Here is a 23819-nt window from a genome sequence, read left to right on the forward strand (position 1 = left end):
CAATCAAAATTGGAAGGGGTTTGCGTGCACGCTGCGTAATCTGCGTACGCTTACCCGTGCCCGTGCAGTGCATTCGCATGCGCAGTACTAAAATATTGTCCAAGTGCATGCGTTCTCTCCTTTGCGTTGCTTGCTGAATCAGGCCCTGAATGAAGTAAGTAGAGCTGCAATCAGAGATGGACATCGATGGTCGATGTTTGCCGACAATCAATGTTTTTCTTGTGATGGTAGTGTTTTTACCATTCGATGGCAGCATTCCGATGTTTGCCGCCATCGAATGGTAATGATTTCATGGTGTTGTGATGTTTGTTTTTTTATGCTGAGAGCTGCACTGTCCCTGCCTGCAGCTCTCATCATCGGGCAACTTTCATATTTTACCCAGAAACCCACAGAAGTCATATTGCTTATAAACTCACACGTGGACCTTGGCAGGCTTTCAAATACATATTTACATATACAACATAAGAATGTTGTATGCATTAATTTAAAATATCACAAAACAATAGAACATGTAATATACAGAGTTTGCCCTGTTATAAATATAGAATCCATAGAAAACACTTGGAAAGGCATTACATTATCTATACATCAGTTCAGAAAGGGGTACAGTTGGGAATACAAAAAAGACAGGGCAATTTGGTACCAAAGGGCAACTAGTTGAGACATATGCCACAAGTATATTGCTGAATTAATGGACTGGAGAGAACACACGCACTCGGCCAATGTTTTGCATCGCACTGCGCGTGTGCGAACTACTCAGTGCGATCATGTTAGGGTACGCAAACTACATGCAGTGTGTACACAGACCCCTCCTATATTGACATGTAGTGCCGTTTGTGGGTGGGGACTGGGTAGTCAGGTGAACGCAGGCATTATAACGCCTTTATAGGGGCGTGCATAATTAATGCAGAGCGGCGGCATAAGCAGCCATACCATAAGCTATACACAGGAAGCGGCAAAATCCTGCGACAGGTCAGGACAACCAATATTATGCTAATGGGTCCGATGGTTCTTGATGTTACCGATGTTTACACTGTCTTGCGTGCTGATCAGGCTGTGAGTAAAGGGAGATGAGCGGCATAGTATGGAGCTGGGCATCTGCATCTTGTGCTGCGGCTCCGTGCGTATGCATTGATTAGCATATTCTAGCAGCGGACGGGTGCATGCGTCTGCATCCGTGCATTCCTTGCTGAATCAGACCCTGAATATAATAAGGAAGGGATTAAGGCAGTGGTTCCCAAACTTTTTTGAATCACGGCACCTTAGAGTATAAGCAATGTTTTTACAGCACACCTAAGTCAAAAGTTTATTATTGAGAAATTCAGAAAAAAATGTATGAAGTAAATTGTGCTTATCTGTCATCCTTAGGTTTAGTAAATTATTGGTGGACAGGTTTGCGCTTCTGTTTGTCCACATATTTACATTACATTGATCATAAATAATTTGGTTTGGTGCTGGACCACCAACCTGAGGCACCCCTGCAAGTGCCCCAAGGCACCCCAGGGTGCCATGGCGCACTGTTTGGGAACCACTGGATTAAGGATTAGTGGCCATCTCAGTGGTGCTGCTTTAACGACTTTCCCAGAAGGGTCCTCATATTTATTTCTTGCCCTGTCAAGAAATGTCTGTTATGTAACAAACGCTAATCACAGAAGGTATAATCCACTTTGCAAAAGCAGACTTAAACTTAAGCTCAGGATATGCAGATTATAGCGACAGTTTGCAGTCCAGAATATTGTCCAGGAGGTTCCAAGTCAAGACACCAGGGGATGTCAGTCTAGGACATTACACGCAAGATGCTCCTAAGTACAGAATTATCACTTTAATCCAGTGGGAGGTAATAAAACAAGGTAACAGTTAAGAATCCAATGTTTAGAGGCATAAACAGTAGCAGATCATACTGAATAAATGTATAACGCATAATTGAGCAATAAGTGTACAAGCTTCTGCAAATAATAATATCAGTCTGTGTAACAAGTTAGTTAATTGCTTATAACTGGCGAGTCCTGATGTGCGTTACCTTACATGTGTACTTATAATTATTATGTTACGGGAATAAATGCGTCCTTGATTTGAGTTACACCATTTTAGTTCCTAAATCCAACACACGTATTAACATTCTCAGATAACAGAGATTTCTACTACACTTATTGACGTGATAGAAGATCTGTTATTACCGCAATTTATTATTATGATATTGCCAGGGCACCTGCATTGGCTATACTGTCCCAGATTGGTGAGGAATATATATATATATATATATATATATATATATATATATACTCTGTGTATATATTATTTTGCAAGTAAAATAGTATGAAAATATGACATATACAAAGATAAAGCAATTTTTCCATTGAATATCTCCTGTCATTACCAAAAGATGACTGTGGTGGTACATGTACCTCTACAGTGCTTTAACAGAGAAGCCATAGCAGGCGGGGGCTACCCATTTCCACCTGCAGAATGAATAGTGCTTTTCTTAGATAATAAATAGAGCCCTAAAGTCTCTAGCTGATAAATTTATTTTTCTCTTTTTTATTGAGCAAACTGGAAGGGGTAGCCTATTAAGCTTATTATGTTCAGAAAGGCTCTCATTAGCTATCCCAGTAACTACAGGCTACAATGAATATGGAATATCATCCCCTGACAGTACATGGCCCTTGGGCCGAATTCAGGTTTGGGCACATGAGACCTGCTCCTAGGGGCTGTAGAGGCTGACCGATGGCTTCTAACCTGCACAACCTGTATGTTAAGCTCCATCAGTAGAGAAAAATTATCAGCATATGGTAGTGACACTATGGGCATGATTCAAAGGTGCATGCTAATACAGTAGGAGCTGCGACTTTTGCAGTGCCACCTCTGCAAAACCTACAAGTACTTTGTGTCTGTATTAGAGGTGTGGGACGCCACCCCCTAACAGAACCTATTCATTTATTTATTCATTGCATTATTTCATATGATCAGGACTGTTCATTTGAGAAGATAAAAACATTTGTGTGTTTTGGGGTTCTCTCAGACACACACATTTTTTTAGCACAAGCTTAGATGTATACATACTTGCCTACCTTTCAGAATCTCTTCCCGGGAGAAGCCCGGGTAAGAGAAGCAGCAGAAGGCCGATGGGGGCGGGGCCTAACGAATCGCGTCATTAAGCCCCGCCCCCGGTGAAATTTCCATAGGGGGTGGGGCCAAATGCTGTGATTCATGCCGAATCACATCTTAAGCCCCGCCCCCTTCACGGAGACCCGCGATTTCCGCGGGTATTGTCCTCATTCTGCCCACTTCACTAGGAAGTGGGCAGAATGCGGGAGAAATGCCTACCCTTCCGGGGGTGTGGGGGGTTACCCGAAAAATCGTGAGCCTCCCGCGAAAACCGGGAGGGTAGGCATGTATGGATGTATATATGATTTATTTCATCTTTATTTTATTTTATTTTATTTTTGTATGACTATTCTGGCATTCAAATATTTTTTTTTCCAATTAATCTGTTATTATTTATATCAAGACACTTGCATTAGGGCTTCTAGCCAAATATTAATTTTTGGATTATACCAGGTCTAGAGGCACAATTATATTATATTTGTTCCCCCCCTTCTCCTCCACCTCCCCCATCCCCCTTCTTCTATTTTACCAAGACAACACTGTCAACACCACATAATCTCAGGTGCAATCTGTCACCTTTTAGAACTTTTCATATGTGTATTAAGGATTGTGGTTATCCTTTTTGACTTATTTGCTGCCCAAACCTAGAGAGTGCGAGGTAACCAATTCTTTATTGTAATAACTGGGTGCCTACAGCTTTCACTTATACAAATCTGGGTCTGATTACAATGATTTCATAAATGGAGTCAGCACCAATGATGTACTGGTAATTACATGTATCATAAGTAGGTATTTTGTTTACTTTATGTCAATAAGAACAACATGCATTTTACAATACTTTCCAATAATTAAAAAACAAAAAACAATATAGTTACTAAAGTGTGGGTTTTTAGAAGTGGAGATGTAGCCCATAGCAACCAATCAAATTCTATTTAACGTTTATCTAGCACCTTCTAGAAGATAATAACTAGATTCTGATTGGTTGCTACCGGCAACATCTCCACTTCTAAAATATGGCACTTTTTTTTTTTAAACATATTTTATAGAAAACGAAGGTTGCCTAAACATGAGTGAGATAAGAATCCTGGGATTTTTGCTGATTGGCTGTCTTGACAGTCTTGTTACTAGGCAGATTAAATGAGTTAAGGGGGTCAGGTGGTTATGAGCTGGCCAATGATTGCAGTTGTAGGTGTTCCTTCAATAAAGTTATAAAAGAGGTGAAGGGTAAAGTATCTGCCTCTTTGTGATTCCCATGGGGCGGGTTTTTTGCAGAAAGTTGGAGAGGACCACGGCCGGAGTGAGCCAGCCGCATCACTATGTTCGTTTGTCTTCTGAAATTAAGGAGGATCTTCGGACTTGGTCCAGTTTTCTGGTTCGTTTCAATGGTGAGCGCATTTGACCTTCTGCTCCTGTGGCGAATGCCACTCTGCAGCTTTTCACTGATGCGGCTGGCTCCTCGGGTTTTGGGGCCTTTTTTAACGGAGAGTGGTGCGCAGAGCCCTGGCCACCTGAATGGCATTTAGAAGGTCTTACTGGTAATTTGCTGTTGTTGGAACTTTTCCCTATTGTAGTAGCAGTCGAGCTATGGAGGGAGCGTTTGGCTAGTCAGCACGTAGTTTTCTGGTGCGACAATCTAGGGGTAGTTCAGGCCATTTAACAATCAGCGTTCTTCCTCCCCCCTGGCTTTGTGCCTCCTTAGGCATTTGGTGTTGCTTTGCTTAGAGGCCAACATTCGGTTTCGCGCGCGGCACGTCCCTGGGGTGCAGAATGAGATTGCTGATGCATTGTCCCGTTTTCAATTTTCCCGTTTCCGTTTGCTGGTGCCGGCGGCTGCTGCGGCTGGGTCACCTTGCCCTCCTTTTGTATGGCAGATTATCAGGCCGGTATAGAGGGCCTGGCGCAGGGGTCGCTGGCTCCAGCAACTCGGAGGGCGTATTCTGCGTCGTGGCAGGACTGGCAGACTTTTTGTTCACAAAGCCACCATCTAGGTAAGTCATCCTCCGAACTGATGTCCAGGTTCGTTTGGGGGCATTACCAGCGTGGTCGCTCCAAGGCTTCCATGTCCTCGGCCCTGGCGGGTATTTCCTTTTTCAGTAAATTAAAGGGTTTACCAGACCCCACCAAATCATTTCTCCTTTCTAAGACCCTTAAAGGTTGGGCCAAGGAGTTTCCCGCCAGGGCTGACCCCCGCAAGCCCATCGATCTCCATCTCCTTGTTCGCTTGCTGGGTGTTATGGACAGTGTGGCTTCAGATTCTTTTGAGACCTCGCTGTTACGCTTAGCTTTTGCAGTCGCATTTTTTGGGGCTTTTAGGGTTAGTGAGGTTGTAGCTTCCAGCAAGTCCTCGGCGTTCTCAGGGTTCATGATGGGTGACATCGTGTTTCAGGAGTCATCCGTTTTGTGCAGACTACGCTTTTCCAAGACGGATCAGTTAGGCCGGGGCAAGTGGGTTACTTTGCACAAACAGGATGACGCCTCTGTTTGCCCGGTGCGACTCGCAGCATTGTATATGGCTAATCGTCCGGCAGGTGGTGCCCAATGGTTGGTGCACTCAAATTTGTCCCCTCTTTACAAAATTCCATTTGCTGCTGTTCTTCGGCGTAGATTAGTGGCGTTAGGCTTAGATGGCTCCAGTTACGGGACTCATTCCTTCAGGATAGGTGCTGCCACTAGTGCAGCATTAGCAGGAGCATCCAGCAGTGATATTCAAAAGATTGGGAGGTGGAAATCCTCTGCATATAAGATGTACCTTCGCTGCGATAAGCTGTAGGTGCGCTCATGCGCAAACCCGAAAATGTTGTTTACCGCCCAGTTAACGAATGGTTAGCATTCGATAAGTGGGGGTGTGAAGGAATTTTTTAGTTTTTCCTCCCGGGGACCATCATCTGGTCCAACTTGGTTCACGGGGAAGGTTTTTTAGTTTTTCTCCTTCACTCGGGTTACCTGTTTCCCCATTTGCATCCCTGCTGTTTAGTTGCTGTGTGTTAATTTTGTTGTGTATTTGTTTGGTTTTGGTGCGGTGGCTCACGGTCAGGGTTTTCTTTCCTTACAGGGGAAGACTTTGGAGAAGAACAGGTTTGGCTGGTCGGCCATTCTTATATATTTTGGGCTGAGCGGCATGGTTTGGCTAGACGGGCGAGTGAATTGTTAGGTGGTAGGCAAGTTCGCTGGATAGGTGTGCGTGTCCTGCTTTGTGCATCTGTGCGTGATTTGTTGGTGGAGTCTGCAGCAAGATGGGGAGTACCTGATTGGTTGGTCCTGCATGTTGGTGGGAATGATCTGTGTAAATTGAAAGGTTTGGAGTTGTCTTTTCAGCTGAGAGAGTTGGTGTATGCGGTTCGTTTGATGTGGCCAAAGGTGCGCATTATATGGTCTGAGATAGTGCCGCGGCTGGTATGGCGTGGTGAGCGGGACCACAAGGCTTTGGATAGGGCAAGACGTAAGGTGAACAGAGCTTTGAATAAACATGTCTTGTCTTTTGGTGGCTTGGTAGTCAGCATAGCTTTTGGGGTTCAGATTTAGCTAGATTTTTTCGTCCGGACGGGGTTCATTTTAATAATTTGGGTTTAGGTTTGTTTGTGAAGGAGTTGCTTGCCTTTTTGGATTAGTAGTTTTTTATCTTGGTGGCGGGCCAGTCTCAATTTGAGGCTGGCTTTGGCGGGAGAACGCTGCATCTCAGTGGCTTTATTGTGGCGCAAAAGAGCATTGTGGGGGCGCTGGACCTCAATGTAACATGACGAGTCTGTCCTTCTCGTACGAGGGGACCCGAGCGCTTTTGTACGGAAGCGCTCGGAGTAGGCTGGCCCAGGAGGGAGGCGAGACCTTCACAGCGTAAGTGCGTCTTTAGGGGGAACGTTTTAGTCGTTCCCCGTCTGTGTCAGTTTGAAAGCTAGAACTGAGTATGCAGCGTCTCCTGGCCATCATGGTTAGGTGAATTAATTAATTAATTCGGAAATAAAAGCTGTGACCTTTTATCCAAGCTGCTATGGTGTCCTTCTCTTTATTTAGTAGATAAGTTAAGTGCTAAGTTAAGTAAGGGTGTTGAAATATTTGATTAGCAATAAGCCAATGGAGGTCTTATTGTAAGATTGCAATGAACATTACAAAACAGAGGTCAAGAAGTTCCATGAAGAACGTATAGATGCAAAACCACAAATCAATTATAATACGGTTGTCAAAATCAAACAAAATAATTTAACTGTGTGATCAGAGTACCGTAAAAATTATAAAAAAAAACACTTTTTTTTTTGTTTCAAAAGGGCGGAGCACCTGTAGACAAAATGTCTTCATTATACCAAGCTGTAAGTTGGACTGCAGCACAGAGCGTATCTTTGACCCGAGAGGGCAATGTATGAACATAGGGGAGCCAAGTGTCAAAAAACTTCTCTGCTCCTTTATCTTTATTAAGAGATAATTCCAACCAGTCCATATGGAACAAATACGATATTCTAGGTTGTAAAAGAGTGAGTGTCAGAGTATCAGCAGTGATCCATTGCGATAGGATGGTTTTCTTTGCAGCTGCTGAAAACTTTGCTAATAGCTGACGGGCACCTTTAGGGGGACAAGATGACCCAGACATTGGCATAATATCCTAAGTAGCCCACTCTGTTAATTCAAAACCAATTCCCAACGTGGTAGATATATATGTGTGAATTAGGAACCAGAACCTTTGCACCTCCACACAGGTCCACATACAATGCATTAGATCCGCATAGGGCTGTTTACACTTGAAACAATTAGGGTCGGTGGAAGCGCCTGTAAGGAATATTAGTTTGGGGGTGAAATAAGCACGATGCAATAACTTATAATGCATTTCGTCGTAGGATGCCGAGATTAGTTGTTTGTTAAGTTTAATAAAAGATTTAATAATAGTGGGTAAAGATATGGTAGGAAATGTAGAGCGCCATTTAGCGACTCCAGCTGTCTCTATCTCCAGATTTATTTCCCGACGTATATTATATATGTATTTAGTATGGAAATGGAAAACATAGAAGGGCAGCGAGACAGCACATCATTCGCTTTTCCCGATGAAATGGAGAGTTGAGGAGCTAAAGCAGTGACATAGCTACGTACTTGGAAGTAGATGAATATTGGCATTTGAAGGCGAGGGAATCTTTCCTGTAATTGGTTGTGAGAATAAATAGTCATGGTGGATGGGTCTAATAATTGATATATGTAACAAAGTCCCTGTGAACAAATCTGGCACTTTAGTGAACATTCCCCTATGATTTACTTTTTGCACTACCTGGTGACCTGTACCTGACTATATTTTTCTGTTGCTCCTCCACCAAGGTTCACTATAGTCAGTAACATCTAATCTATCACCAGTACATAGCTTAGTTTGAACACAATGTCCTGGAACACTTAGCTGCAGGACAAATTAATGTTATGCACAGTGCAATCTAGATGAACCTTGGCGCACTACACTACACTAATTATAATATATATTCAATTTAATATTTTCTTTAATAAATGCTCAATACAGCCTGCAGAATCATGATAGATAATGAGAAAGACATACACTGAATCAGAAAAATCGCACTATACCCTTGGTCAGTATTGAAAAATAGGGACATTTTCACGGACTAGTTTTCAGAACTTGGGACTGTCCCTTTAAATTAGGTAATTTATCAACTGACCTCCAGAAATTTTAATGACCAGACATTTAGAGGCATACTTTTCAAAGGGTAAACAGCCAGAGATGAATAAATACGGACTACCTAAAATGGGCAGATCCAGTGGGGGTGGCGAGCAGGGCGATTGCCCATCCCCCCACCCCACCCGTGACTCCTCTCCCATGCCAACTACATCTGACATCTGTATGTACAACTGGCAAATGTATGGCACATCGGGCAGGGAGCAGAGGGTCCATAGAGGCTGCTGTTCCTGAGCCTGATGTGCCGCTACCCTACTATACAGCGGCCAGCGGTAGTGGGCAGGGGAAAAGTGTTATGGGCCATTGAGCTCCTGGACATTCAGAAGAGTAGCGCTTTAAATCAACTCTCAGTGGAATTTTTACAGCACATCTTGCAGATTTTTTTTTCACATTACATGATTTAAAAAAAAATAATAATTTTTTACAAGGTTCTCACAAAACTGCAATTACAAATTTTCCATGATATTGGATGAGTTTTTAACTTCAGGCTTCATTACACTGATGAAAGTGACTAAATCCAAAATTACCTAATTCCAGGGCCTGTGACTCTCATGGTTCTACTATATGGAGGGTTAATATGAAATAATAAAGTTTAGGTGGAGAGGGTGTGCTGACCACTGTGGCATGCTCATATAAACCTATGTTAGGCATAGTTACCTACTCTACCAAAACTGCTGGTAGACTTACAAATTTGCTGGGAGTCTCCCCAGCCTTGGCACAGTAGATGGCTCTTCCATATACTGACCATTTTCTAGTGGGCAGGATAGGGAGGATAGCGCCAGGAACCACTGGTCCATTGGGAGAACTGCATCATATTGGCCCCTCTCCAAGGGCCCATGACTAGCAGCATTTTGCTGTAATGGGGCAAGGCCTAATAATGCAAAGCACCCATTCCCATGATCCCGTCCCCATCGTATGTCATCTGCTTCTCCCAGAGAGGATACAACAAGAGTAGGCAAGTGTGATGTTATTTATTTTAATAATGTTTTAGTGCAACATAAGCTGTAAATTATTCTGCATAAGATATATATTTATTTTAAAACTGTAGCTCTGCTTGAAATCAAACATTACATGCATTTGTCATGCTTTTTTGCTGGTCTTTCACATGGGTTGGGTACGGGATGCCGAAACTTGGGATCCCAGCGGTCTGAATCCCAACGCTGGATCCTGACTGGGTTATGATACTGACACCTGTTGGTAAGTATCCTAACCATACTCCTCCCTCCCCACTGCCTAAATCTAACTCTCCCCCCCGCAGCCGAAACCAACCTCCCTCCTGCAGCCTACACCTAACCTCCCGCCCTAGTGCTTAATCCTAACCCTCCCCCTTACCCCACTAAGGGTTCGGGATTCCAGCTCGGCATTCTGAGCACCAGCATCCTGACTACCAGGATTTAAACTACATCCCTTTCACCTATACTTGTGCAGAAAGTCACTGAAATGACCTGCCTCTCTGCATCATTAAGCCCCGACCCATCATGGCATGATGCAGAGAATTGAATTTGAGATGAATGTAAGTTCTTAGTTGTCTCAATGTGCGGACATAATAGACGCGGGGGGTGTATAACAAATTGTGAACACCAATAAGTACATGCCTTAGTTGTGCATAGAACCTGATCATTTTATATATTGTCGCCAACTATAAGGTAAAAGACAATATTTGCGAATCATCTTCTCATCAATAGGATGCTATGGGGTATATTTACTAAAGTGAGAGTTTTTAGAAGTGGAGATGTTGCCCATACAACCAATCAGATTCTAGCTATTATCTTCTAGAAGGTGCTAGCTAAATGTTAAGTAGAATCTTATTGGTTGCTATGGGCAAAATCTACATTTCTAAAAACTCTCACTTTAGTAAATATACCCCTCTGACTCTAAACAAACCATTTCTGTGAACATCACCTCTAAATAGATTTTTAATTTAAGAATTTTAAGACAATATATATTACACTTCGCATTTTCACTTGAGTTAGTGAAAAAGAAGTTTGGGCAGTCAGCGTGGAGGACATGTTCTAATACTGTTGATATTTGTTATTACAATGACCTGGTGACTAGTGGACTCCTGCAAACAGCAAAGAATGTCAACCTGTGGAGATCCAGTGATGAGGGACTTTGTACAAGCATCTGTGAGGGCTAAAGTACACACTTTCAAGATGTGCAGAAGACTGAGGAACAGTGGGACAGAATATTGGAATGTTGTGATGTCCTATTTATATGGACAAAAGTTCCACTAAACTAAACTTAATTAAAAATGGACAAATGATACTAAATTAAAATTACCTGGCTGAAACAGTACTTACATACTATGCTTTCCATTTCTTGCAGAAATGTACAGTTTTTAATAATTAACCTGTTTATATATTTCTTTAGTCTCCTAAGTTATGCTCATAACATTCTCTACATACTCTGTCTCCTGTTTAAAGAATATGCCGGCTCAATAAACGTTTACACAAAAGACTACTACCATTGTAGAAAAACCTTTGACAACAGTCACCAGCAGTCACGCATTGCACAATTTTCACTTGGACATCCAGTAAGAATACAAAGAGAATGGGGTAATATGCACCACATCATCATAGGACAGGTATCAAATGAAAGCCTGCTTGGGTGCAGAAGTGTGCCTCATATGAGGTGAGGCTATTAAGTAACAAGACTGATGCTGAATGAGTAATTTATGTTTAATTATACTAAGTACATTTTAACTCGGTTCCTCTTCTATGTACTCCCCTTCTGCATCCCCACAGAGCGGCAATTTAACTTCACATTGGTCAGAGTAGTGCTGTAACTCATTATCTGTCAGCTGTCTCAACAGCTCCATCATTTTCTTCTTTACCTCAGTAACTGAAGCAAAACGGGTTCCCTTGAGCACAGATTTGACTTATCCTCTTGATAAGATATAAAAGTAGATCTACTGCTGGACTCAAAACATAATGATGAATGACAGTCCAAACCTTTTCTAGTCTCAACTATAAATGCAAAAAGAATAAACAACTACAAATGCAAATATAACAAAAAAAAGATATAAATGCAAAAAGAAAAAAAAAAATAAGATAAATAACAATTATGTTTAGGCTAAAACAACTGTACACACAGCTGATGTCATAAAACCAAACATATGATACAAAACATTTTTGGCACACTGCACTTTAACACGTGTCATAATGTAAATAGACTCCTAGGGAGCAATGATCCCAGTTGACACTGTCCTATACATCTAGTGCAGTCAGCGTTGTGATCACACGTACAGCCAGGACACAGAGAACCCTGACATAATAAGCCCGTACAAAGACAGAGGCTTTTAAAATGTATTTCAAGAGTATGACTTTGTGTTCAAGAGCACATCCTACCAGTGGCACCTATATTTCACCTATCTCCCCTTTTGCAGAATATGCTTCCATATGTAACTATGTAAAGATTTCTATGCGTTTATGTTGCTCTGTACCCTTGGTGATTTAGCTTTACAATTTATTCTGGAGGATGTGCTAAGCCAATTATAACAGCAAATGCCAACACTGAATACAGTTTTATAAGATTGTTGAGACATAATTATCAGAGGAAGAAAAAAAACATAACCGGTGTATAAATGGATAGGGCTTCGTCCTATATACAAAATTTCCTGCCAGAGATGGGTTACTTTGCATGAGGAGGCCTATTTAACAAGTACACAAGGAAAGTCATTGATTTTTATTTTCATATATATTTTTATTATTGTTGAATAAAGCTTTTGTTCATTTTTGAAAACATTTTCATAATTAATATATATATATATATATTTATATATTTTTTTTACAATTTCTTTATCTATTATTTTTTATTAGCGGAACTAAAAGCCACTCCATTTATAAAGCAGAGATCTGCTTAGCATCTAAATCAATTACTACATATGGGATCAAAAATGGAGCAATGTGACAGACCTACCCCAGTATACAGCAGCAGTACGGTAACACATTCAGCTGTAGAGATAAAGATTTCAATTTGCAATAATTGTAGGTGTCTTGGGACAATTGCCCTATACATGATCTGAATACAAATCCATTGTGCATAACTAAATATTCTCCATCAATATATGTATGTTAATACAGCATATACTACAAGGACAACATACTGGACAGCACATTCAGTAAGCCTTATATATGGTCTTTATAAACCATTTTTAAGGAAAGAATTTCACTGAGCAAACTCCATTTTAATTCTTGGAAATCATGAAAAGTCCTCTGAACGATGTTTAAAATCCCTACTTGATCTTAGCTGATGGAGGGCAAATACAGGCTTGCATACAGTGGTGATTATTGGTCCCTACAATGAAATTCATAGATTGTGGTCATAAACTTCATTACACAATAGATGAAGGAACATGGATGGAAGTAGAGCATTCTCAGATTTCTTATGCCTATGTCCCACAATTTATGTTATGTTAAAAATTCCATGCAAATGTGCAATGCTTTACTCTATGAATGAATCAAAGATCACCATACATCATACAAACAAAAACAACAATAATAAGCTGCATTTGTGCTCAAGCCCAAATCATAATAATGATGTACAGTATGTAATAACTAGTTAGTACTGTATATACACAAAGAATAACAAAAGGGTTCACCGGCTGGAAGAACTGGATAATCCCCTTAGCACATAAGTAAGTAAAACTATAATGTAATAAAGGCTCTGCTGAGCTGCAAATACCTGAACATACATGCAGCAATTATCACTAGGGCTAAGACAAGTTCAGGATGACCCAGAGACTTATTAGGATGTATTGTGTGTTGCAGAGAGCAGATGCATCACACACGTGCACAGTGATTAACCCATTCCCTCAACTAATGTGATGTTTTACTGCACTCACACTAAACACTCACATAGCACTGAGTCATGTTAGCTGTAATAAATCCTGTGGAAGTTGAATGATATATTGTCTAACCACAACAATTAAGGAGCATATAATCCCCTGATCTAATCTTGATGAACAGAACAAGGCTACACCATTAATGACAGTTACACGTGGTCATTTACAAATGGCAAAAAAAATTCAGTTGTAACCATTTTACACAATATAAAAGGTGCACAGCCCCATTTGACGATTTCATGGTCCATGTGAGCAGATGAATAGGGGCCAATAGTCATTATTTTTAATGGACAGTCCTTGGCTTTGAAGATTTGTAAATTTCATATGTCCCTATTTTTCAATAAGAACCAACTGCGTGGTACAATAGCTCATGCTCTATATATGATGCAATTCTCCAGGGTCTTGCTATTCTCTAGCCATAGTTGGCAGGCAGCCTCGTTTGGGCAGAGCTTGTAAGTGAGAGGAGGTCGGAATGCCTTGGCTTTAAAAGTGATATAATGGCAGCTGCCGTGAATAACGCTTACAATACCAAGGTGAAGAGGAGACATGGATCAAATCCAGCTGCAACTCTGGTATAAAGAGTGAGAAAAAAAAGTAATAAATAAATAGTAGAACTCACTCATAAGAACATGTTACCCAAACTGTTGGATTATGCATGGATGTCATGTCATTGGAGTATGGCACAGAATGAGTGTTGCTCCAACCACTAAGAAAGGAGCCATCCCTTCCAATTATTGTCCACTCAGCAGTCCTATCTTCCCTTACATGATAAGCCTAGGTGCCTTCTGATATGTTCTATTCCATGGTGTACCATCCGCCCAATCATGTAATGGATTATTAGCATTTATCTTTTGGAAGGGGTTTAAATGATAAATTATCTGGTACACATATATTCTCTATAGGTGGTAATATACATACTGTAGGTGCTTTTTAACCATGTGTAGTTACAGCATACCTATAAAGAAGACACACAGGGGCCTATTCATCATCACTTAATTTCTACAAAAGCAATTGTAGAAATTAAGTTATCGGGCCATTCATCACGAAGGTAAAACAGGAGATATCACAGATATCTCCTGCTTACCTTTCTCACCCGGAATGGTCCGTTGTCCCCTTACACTAGTATGGGGACAGAAATCATCAAGCTCTGAAAATATAATATTTTCGGAGCTTGACTGCGGGAGCATTCGCCATCTTTAGATGGCGAGTGCTCCCGCTGGCTGCGAGCAACCCGTTCCTTCCTTATGGGAAGGAGGTCCGGGTTGTGAAGAGGGATCCTTTCGGATCCCTCCGCCCCTGTCCGGCTCCTTCCGCTGGACGTCGGGGCTCTTGTGCGCATGCGTGACCTGTAGCTCGCGCATGCATACTACCATCACTGCTCCGAAGCAGTGAAAAGTTCAGTGGAGAAAGCTGATTTTCGGATCAGCTGTCTCCGCGCTGGAGCAATGATGAATTGCTCCGGCACTCGCGGCGAGAAGAAATGTTAAATATTGGAATAGCTCTAATTGTTAGAAAGTAACTATGGAGCAGACCATGAAAACGTGTTTTGTTCACATTATCCGAGCATCTCCCTGCTGTAGTGAGATAGTTGCAAAGCACCTATTCCCACCAACTCCGAACCTGTTCGGTCTGCCTCCCAAAATCTACATAATAATAATGTCAAATATTCTGGAAAATAAGATCTTTTGTTAAAATACATTTGATCAATACATACATGTAACTGATGTTTATAATGACACATCTAAGAATATCTAAGAATAGGGTGGATTTTCCCTTTAAGGCTGAGCTATGGGGTTGTCCTCATGTGTAATGTGACCCAGCAGAGAGGCACATGGAACTAAGCTAAGTCTTATCACCAGTAAAGCAACCTTACACCCTCTACACAGAACTGGAGCTGTTCTATAAATATCGAGGTGCTGCTGTGTGGTGGTCAAGGTCTCACAATCCTTCCCACAAGTCTGAAAATGCCCAGCCACAAGTTGGAAATGCAATAAATCAAATTAAATCCCTATACAAAAATCAGTTAACAAGGTTGAGCAAGAAGGAAGTTTCCAGCAGAGATAAGCATTTGTGCATAAGATAAACTACACTTATTTTGTAGAAATAAAAATTCTATATACTTCGGGGCTCATTGTGTTCCTTTTCAGAAAATGCCAATGGCTCCTCTGTAACCCAAGACTACAGTGTGTGCAGTAGTTTCTGAAACGTGGTGCTGTGGCAGAAAATATATCGTTTTTTTATTAATTCACAAGAAAAACAGATGGGCAAATATTAGTAAAGACAGGACTGTCATACAATTCTGAATGGCTGCAGCCTGGCTCCCGATGATTTATTTAATTTATATTGTCTGATTTAGTGTAAAGAAGTACCAGGAGCACAAGCTTGCACCTATTACGTACTTTTATGCACAAATTCATATTTCAAGAATTTTGTTTCCTTTTCTATAAAAGAGTTGCACCCGCTGTACTTACAAATATATTGGGAATTTTTTTTTGTTTGGAGATCACAGCTTCCCTCTTTATTACTGAGGGTACTGAGTCTTATTTGTCGTCTGCTGAGCAAAAACAATCGTCAAAAACAAGTAATAGTGCTGTAAGTTTTCCTGAGTCAGGGTTTGGAAAAATAAAGTTAAGGTTTTCTTTTACTGTACTTTTCTACTTTAGGCTCCATGTAAGAATGAATTATAACCCCTATAGCACTCTATAAAACGGTAATGACATCTGTTCAATATTTAGCAAACAGCATTAAGCTTAGCTTACCCCTGTAAAAGACTGTAGCGCTTATGCCATCTATAGACGTTGTAAGCGATACATTGTGTCTCCATTGCGCTGGGCCCAACTCTCCCAGGGAGCTCCCCAGCTAGACCCAGGAACTTAATGCCTAAAACGAGGGGTGCTGAGTGTGCACAGGTACACAATAATGTAAGACACACCCAGCACTAGCCTACGCACGCCGAAGCCGCTCAAAGTGACTGCGGGCGGAGACCACTGGCACATCCTGGCCGGCTGCACTCAATAGTGTGGCACAGTGACTGATGGTTGCTAGGGGACAGGTTTGACATTGGCAGTTGCGGTGTGGGTGATGACAAGTGGCGACTCCAGAGGTGGGGCTACAGCGCAGTCCACAATTCAAATAGGGAAGCCACACCAACTGCCCTTCCAAACGTTGCCAAACATCGCCGGCCAGGACTAAGAGGCAGTTGGTGTGGCACCCCTATTTGAAATGTAGACAGCGCTGCAGCCCCACCTATGAAGCCGCCAATGATGGAGACCATTGCTTGACTTGCTGCACACTATGGCGTGGTGAGTTGGCTAGAGGGCGGGGCGGGGAGTGATGACAGATCAGACAGTTGAGACTGGCACTACAGTGGCAGACTATAGGCAGACAATGACAAGCAGATGCTCCACCCCCTACGATCACACCACAGTGTCATCATTACATGATGTTGTGCAGACTGCACTGCACAGACTTCCTTATCACTTAATGTGGACTACTGTGCAGCATGGGAAATAGGCAGGGAGGGGTTAGCTACCCCCCCCTGCCATATTAAGGGCCATCTAGCAGCTACAGAGATAGAAGAACAGCTGGTATGATGCTGCTTTGTGTCAGATTCTCCATCACGGACTCTTGAAGTCACATAACAGGGCAGACGTTTCTTGAGCAGCTATTCAGGTAAGTGTAATGGCCATTGTGGGGCACACTGATGGACAGGAGATGGCATTTGATGGGAAAACTAGTGGGCAGAGGGGCATGTACAGTAAGTGACATTTTAGTAGGCAGGAGGGGCGTGTGAGTGACAGGTTGGTGGGCAGAGGTGGCATATGAGTGATAGGCTGGCGGGCACGAATTGGGGCGGTGCTGGCAAGAGTGGGGGTGGGCTCCTCTGGCTTAATTTCCCGGGCCCCACAAAAACTTAGGCCCTGATTCAGAGGCGCTCGCTCTAAATCAGGACGGCCGCTTTTTTTTTAAACCGGCCTCCTGGCCGCTCGCTAAGCTGTGGGTGACCACCCACAGCTTTTGCGAGCGGCCAGGTGATGGTCGCGACCATCGGGCTTGTGGTAGGGTCTCGTTCCTGCAAGCCCCAGTGAGCTTCCTGCTCTAATAGAGCAGGAAGCTTACTACTGACATCACGAGTGATGTCAGTAGGGCTGCCCTCAAACGGCAGACATTCCTTCAGGAACGCCTCCGTTTGGCCAGCCACCCCCCCTCCCCGCCTACAAAACGGGGCGAGCTGTCGATCAAATCGACAGCCTCCCCGTTTTGCTGCGAACCACGAGCGAGTGAAGTTCTCGCTCGCTCCGGGGCTTGCGTGCGCACTGCCCAGCCATCGACCCGCTTGCGAGCGGGTCTGAATCAGGCCCTTAATCCGGCCCTGCTCAGTCCTGATCCTCACCCTCCTCCCGTCCCTCACCCCCCTTTTCTTATTGTCACAACGCTAAACTCCCCCCTCCGTACCCGAATTCATTATACGCTTAGAAGGCAGTACACCTTCCAGGCATAGAAGCTCCAAACATCACTAACTAAACTTTGCCCAATACAAAACAAAGAAGCTTCATACACACTAAAGGGCATAGCCACCAGGAAACGGGTGAAAGTAGCTCAGGGACACCCCAAGGGAAATGTGGCACACCATACCCTAATGTGTCCTGAGTTGTGGAACCATGCCCACATCTTGTGCACACACAGGGGGAGATATATCAAGCCTTGGAGAGTGATAAAGTAGAGAAGTTGCCCAAAGCAACCAAGCTTCTGTCATTTCAAAGACTGTGCTAGATAAATGACAGGCTTGATACATCTCCCCTCACTATGTCTCGATTCTATATCTTAAAGCTGTAAGCTATTGAACTGTCTTTTAGAAGAACAATGTATATGTTTAATTCAATAAAGGAGTCGGCAATAAAGCTGTAGGCGTCTGGACTTTGATGTAACATTTACACTTTGCACAGGGCACCTAGGTGCACTTCTAGACAGCAGAAGAGTCTCCTGAGTGCTGGCGCGCACCCTAAACTGCATTGGGAATACCATCATGATGCACTTGTGCAAAGCAAAGGCATATCCAGCACATTCTAGTGAGCTTTGTAAATGAACCCCTCTGTGTGCAGATATGAGCAGATATAATTTATTAAACCACAAATCAACTAAAGCAAACAAGTTTAGGTTCCATCGCTGAAAGTTAGAGGGTTACATCTGAACACACTGTACTATGTACTAAAAAAGTGATATTAAAAGCATATTTGGATATTGGAATATTCTGTATTTTGGAATATTTGCATACCATAATGAAATATCTTGGGAATGGGACCCAAATCTAAACACAGAATGCATTTATGATTCTTATACACAGAGCCTGAAGGTAATTTTATACTTTATATTTAATCATTTTGTGCCTTAAACAAAGTTTGTGTACATTGAACCATCAAAAGGCAAAGGTTTTACTATCTCAGTCATGCTAAAAAAATTCTGTATTTCGGAATATTTGGATATGGGAGACTCAACCTGTACTAGCATTAAAGAAAAATGTACACACACAGTAAAGCATAACAAGGAGGGGTCCACTACATCAGCAATCAATTGGGGCAATTCTGCCTTTTACAGATGACTGTCTAAAAAAAAAAATCGGCAATGTACGGGATTCACTGATCGCCGATTCCATCCAAAAAGTGATCATAATCAGTGAATAAGGTTGTCCAATGGGGCCCATTCATCAGCAAAAAAATGATTAATTGATTCTGTTTTTTCCTTTATTTAACAATTCTCCAATCCGCCCATATATTGCCGATATGTACCAGCGATTCGCAGATCATTTTCAAAGAAGAACGGATCTGCCAATACTGCAAAGCTCATCATTGTACTAGTAACAGTCTGCAAACCGGCTGATTGGTATCATACACTAGCAGGGTGTGGTATAAAAGATAGACAGTTAAAAGGTCGACAATGTCCAGATAGACACCAGGGGTGGGATGCAGCTACAGGAGAAATGCGGTGAAACTCCCAAAATGTGTATTTGACCGCATTTGTCATATGGATACGGCGGGTAACACTATCTACTGATGGCGTTACCCTATAGAAGCCCTTGGGCTTCTATTCGGATAGAGAGCTGTGAGAAGGATCCAATCGGATCCCACCCAGCACCCCCTGCGGCAGTTTACACACAAATGGTTGACACATGTTTTTTTTTTTTTTCTAACCCTAAGTTCACCCTAACTCTTACCCTGACCCTCCCCTTGGTGCTTAACGCTAACCCGCTCTCCTGGTACCTAACCCTAACTATCGGGGTGGGTGTCTGACCTTAACCATCCCTTCTAGTGCCTATTTCTAATCCTCCCTCCTGGTACCTAACCCTAACCGTCTGGGTAAGTGCTTAACCGTTTGGGTAAATGCCTAACCCTCTGGTAAGTGCCCAACTCTAACCCTAAAAAAAATAAAAAGTATCAACCATTTGTGTTTTGTCCATGTTAGTGTTGACCTTTTGACGATGTCGACCATTTGTACCTGTTGACCTTCTTTCATGTCGACATTAAAGGCGGATACACACTTAACGATATCGCTAATGGAGCATATCGTTAAGTGTTTGGCCTTGCTTGCCCGGGATCTCCTGGGCAAAACTGAACAATATCATTCAGTGACGTCACCTTGCACTTCCCCGAACATGCAGTGCCTGACAATATCGTCAGGTTGCCCTGCATGTTCGGGCAACGGCAGACATCGTTAACGATTCATGGGAGCAAGCATCATTAACGATATCGTGCATACACACTAGACGATATGAACGCTATGAACGATAACAATATCATTATCGTCCATATCGTTCATTTTATTGTCTAGTGTGTATGAGCCTTTAGTGTGTCAACCATTTGTCCCTGTTGACCTATTGTCTGTCTAACTTCTGGTATCTATCTAGACATTGTCGACCTTTTAACTGTCTCTCTATAATCCGGATGCCACACTAGCAATCGACAGCCCCGATTAGTCAGTGAAATCCAACATGTTGGACAACCTGATTTACAGGTCTGATCACTTTTTGGTCGGAATCGGCAATCGGTGAACCCAATACATTGCCGATTGTTCTTTTACACAACTTTTGCAAAACACAGAATTGCCCCAATTGATTGTTAATGTATGGGCCTACATTACTCAGATCCAATGGTGGTTTGAAATGAATTCATACACTGTATCGTGTAAGAGAGGCTGTGGCTCATCAGTTTTTTGGAAACTACAAATCCCAGCATACATGGATGCACATGAGTACTGTGAATGCTGGGGCTTGTCTTATGCAGCTGCTGCAAGGATATTACAATTATATAGTAGAAAAATACACTGCATTGGATGGGTACTGAATCTACAGTTGTTTTTGTGGGGTTTGGGAACCTGTCTGTACTATTAGGTCATGGAAAATGTAACTTTTTTATTTCAGAGTTTTTATACTATGCGTATCTGGATAGAATATTAGATCTTACACATGATCTTACACTACAGTGTGCCCAGAGTCTATAGTGCATGAGCAAATCACCGGGAAAATGGACACAGTGGCCATTTTCCCTGTACTGCGCATGCGCAAAACAATGGGAAAATGGCCGTGGTGGCCATTTTCATGCCGTTTTTACAGCGCTTACACCGGCGCCGACATGGGACTCCAGAGAGGTAAGTATAATATGGGAGCAGGGTGTGTGGTGCGCCCCCCCCCCCTTTTAGTGCACCATACACCCTGCACCCATTATAAATACGCCCCTGCACTGACAGGTGAAGTGAATAATACCTCTTTCACACTGAGCATCGGACCCGGGATAATGCCAGGGCAAACTGGGTCCTGACTTGGTGTGAAAGGGGCAACCTGGGTTGAGTGTGTACCGTGTCCTCGACTCTGGTCATGACCAGAGTTATTCCCGATACCAACCTGGATATGCTATGGTCTGAAAGGTGCGACCCGGGTTACGGTAAAAGAAGCTGATTGGTGGATCAGGAGCACAGTGAGCAGTCACCAGCTACTTTTGATGACTCCTCTTTGTGAACCTGTAAAATAATGTTCACTTCTAATGACACACACTGGGCCTGATTCAGACCCGCTCGCGAGCGCTGAGCGCTCGCAAGCGGGTCGATGTTGGCCAAGTGCGCATGCGCACGACGGAGGCGGCTCCGTCGTGCGCATGCGTGAGACCCGAATAACGATGGCCAAGCCGTCATTATGGGTCTCGCACCAAAGGGGGCGTGCTGTCGATGGTGATTGACAGCACGCCCCCTTTGGTGGGCGTACCGGGGGTGTGGCTTCCGAGACGGAGGCATTCCCATGGGAACGCCTACCGTCTGTGGCCGGCCCCACTGACATCACTAGTGATGTCAGTGGGGGTGCTTTTGGCTCTGATAGAGCCAAAAGCACTCCAGGGCTTGCGGCAGACGAGACCCTACCACAAGGGTCTCGTCGCAAGCCCGATGGTCGCAATGGTCTTGACCATCACGACCATCATTTTGGCTGCTCGCTATAGCTGTGGGTGGTCACCCACAGCTATGCGAGCGGCCAGGAGGCCGCTCTTAAATACAGAGAGACGGCCCTGATTCAGAGCGAGCGCTCTGTTGCGTCCGGCTCTGAATCAGGGCCACTGTTCTGCAGGGCTGACATGGGTGCAGTGTGGAAGGCGATGATATGAGAATAACCCAGGTCCAAGGTGCAGTGTGGAAAGGATATGAAGATCTGTTACAAGGGTTTAATTTGACAAAAACCTAATTGTGATGGCTAGAAGTCTGGGTCAGAACATCTCCATAACGACAGGTCTTGTTGGGTGTTCCCAATATGCAGTGGTTAGTAGCTACCAAAAGTTGGCCAAAGGAAGGACAACCGGTTAAACAGTAAACGGTCATGGGCGCCCAAGGCTCATTGATGTGTGTGGGGAGTGAAGTTTAGCCTGTCTGGTACGATCCCAAAGAAGAGCTACTGTAGCACAAATTGCTGAAAAAGCTAATGTTGGCTATGATAGAAAGGTATCAGAACACAGAGCGCTTTTCAGCTTGCTGTATATAGGACTGCATAGCCGCAGACCGGTCAGAGTGCCCATGCTAACCCATATCCACCGCCCAAAGCGCCTACAATGGGCACGAGAGTAACAGAACTTGACAATGGAGAATGGAAGAAGGTGGCCTGGTCTGATGAATCACGTTTTATTTTATTTTGTCAGGGACTGATGTCAATGACCAAATATTTTCTATAAAGTGCTGTGGAATATGTGTGCGCTATATAAAAAAACTGCTAATAAGTAAATAATAAATTGCAATATTGGGCCAAATTCCCCAGATTACATCTTGTGTCACCACCACTCCATTACGGAGTAAGATGTCCTCAAAGATTGAATGAGTGAACGGATGTTTCAGGGCTATTGACACAGCTCCCAGACTAAATGGGCACCTTTTGCTTCATTTCTAAGTTTTTTAAGCTTGGAAACCCACATAAAAGTCAGAGTAATATATGAATATTTCAATTTCATTGAACCCCTCACTGTGTCAGGCTCTTGTACACCTCATAATGCTTAATTTTACCTGGCCTTAAGAAACAGCACAGAATATCAATAGGCCTCAGTTACTCAGGCCAATTCCAAGAAATGTTTGGCTCATTCCATAGTGACTCCCCTAGAGGCATATGCATTTGAGGGTGGCTTTGCATTAACAAGCGCCCCTCCCCCCATAGGCTAAAAGGAGTCCTGGACATTACCAAAATATAAGAGGAGGTGGTGAAGGGGAGGAAGAGTGCACAATAGTGTATGTTATTCCTGACAAGCAGGTTGAGACTGTGTAGTGGGATGTGTTTATATGAGAGCTGGTTGTAACCAGCCCGTACACACAGAGCCCTCTTATTAAGAGATGAGAAGGGCAGAATTTGAGGTATAGTGGAGATATTCGCCACAAGACCAAAAGTGCAAATTATTGGCAACTCTTAACACTTCAGGTTCACTTAGCTGCAGCAAAGAACAAGAAAGAAATAAACCTTCTTAGTGTTTTGTAATGCCACTCATTGTGCTGCAGATGGTGTCTTTACTTCTGGAAAATTACTATGTGACCTACATACAAGTATATATCAGCTGGGCTACAGCTCATATTTACTAAACAAATCTATAAAAGAAACTTTTCTACCATAACAAACCTTCGATCCTGAATGTGACTAAAAGGTGAGAACACTTTATAGCATATGCGTCCAGGCATGAAACATACTCTGCTTCTCCTGGCATTCAA

General features: G+C 42.9%; 2 protein-coding genes across 2 annotated transcripts in view; one reads left to right on the plus strand and one right to left on the minus strand.

Annotated features, from left to right (window-relative positions):
* Nucleotides 1-23819, minus strand: part of WNK4 (WNK lysine deficient protein kinase 4) — a 261150-nt gene that overhangs the window by 157156 nt on the left and 80175 nt on the right. The gene's annotated exons all lie outside the window — the stretch shown is intronic.
* LOC148515043 (uncharacterized) lies at nt 4970-5875 on the plus strand. The gene has a single exon (XM_088480764.1). The coding sequence runs from the start codon at nt 4970-4972 to the stop codon at nt 5873-5875; it is 906 nt and encodes a 301-aa protein (XP_088336890.1).

The sequence above is a fragment of the Taudactylus pleione genome, unplaced genomic scaffold, assembly GCF_031769625.1.
Source record: "Taudactylus pleione unplaced genomic scaffold, aTauple2 ptg000256l, whole genome shotgun sequence".
In the NCBI taxonomy this organism is placed as follows: Eukaryota; Metazoa; Chordata; class Amphibia; order Anura; family Myobatrachidae; genus Taudactylus; species Taudactylus pleione.

Bases quoted from the DNA above. Each gene is read 5' to 3' on its own strand.
- LOC148515043 (XM_088480764.1), top strand. From the start codon at position 4,970: ATGGCAGATTATCAGGCCGGTATAGAGGGCCTGGCGCAGGGGTCGCTG.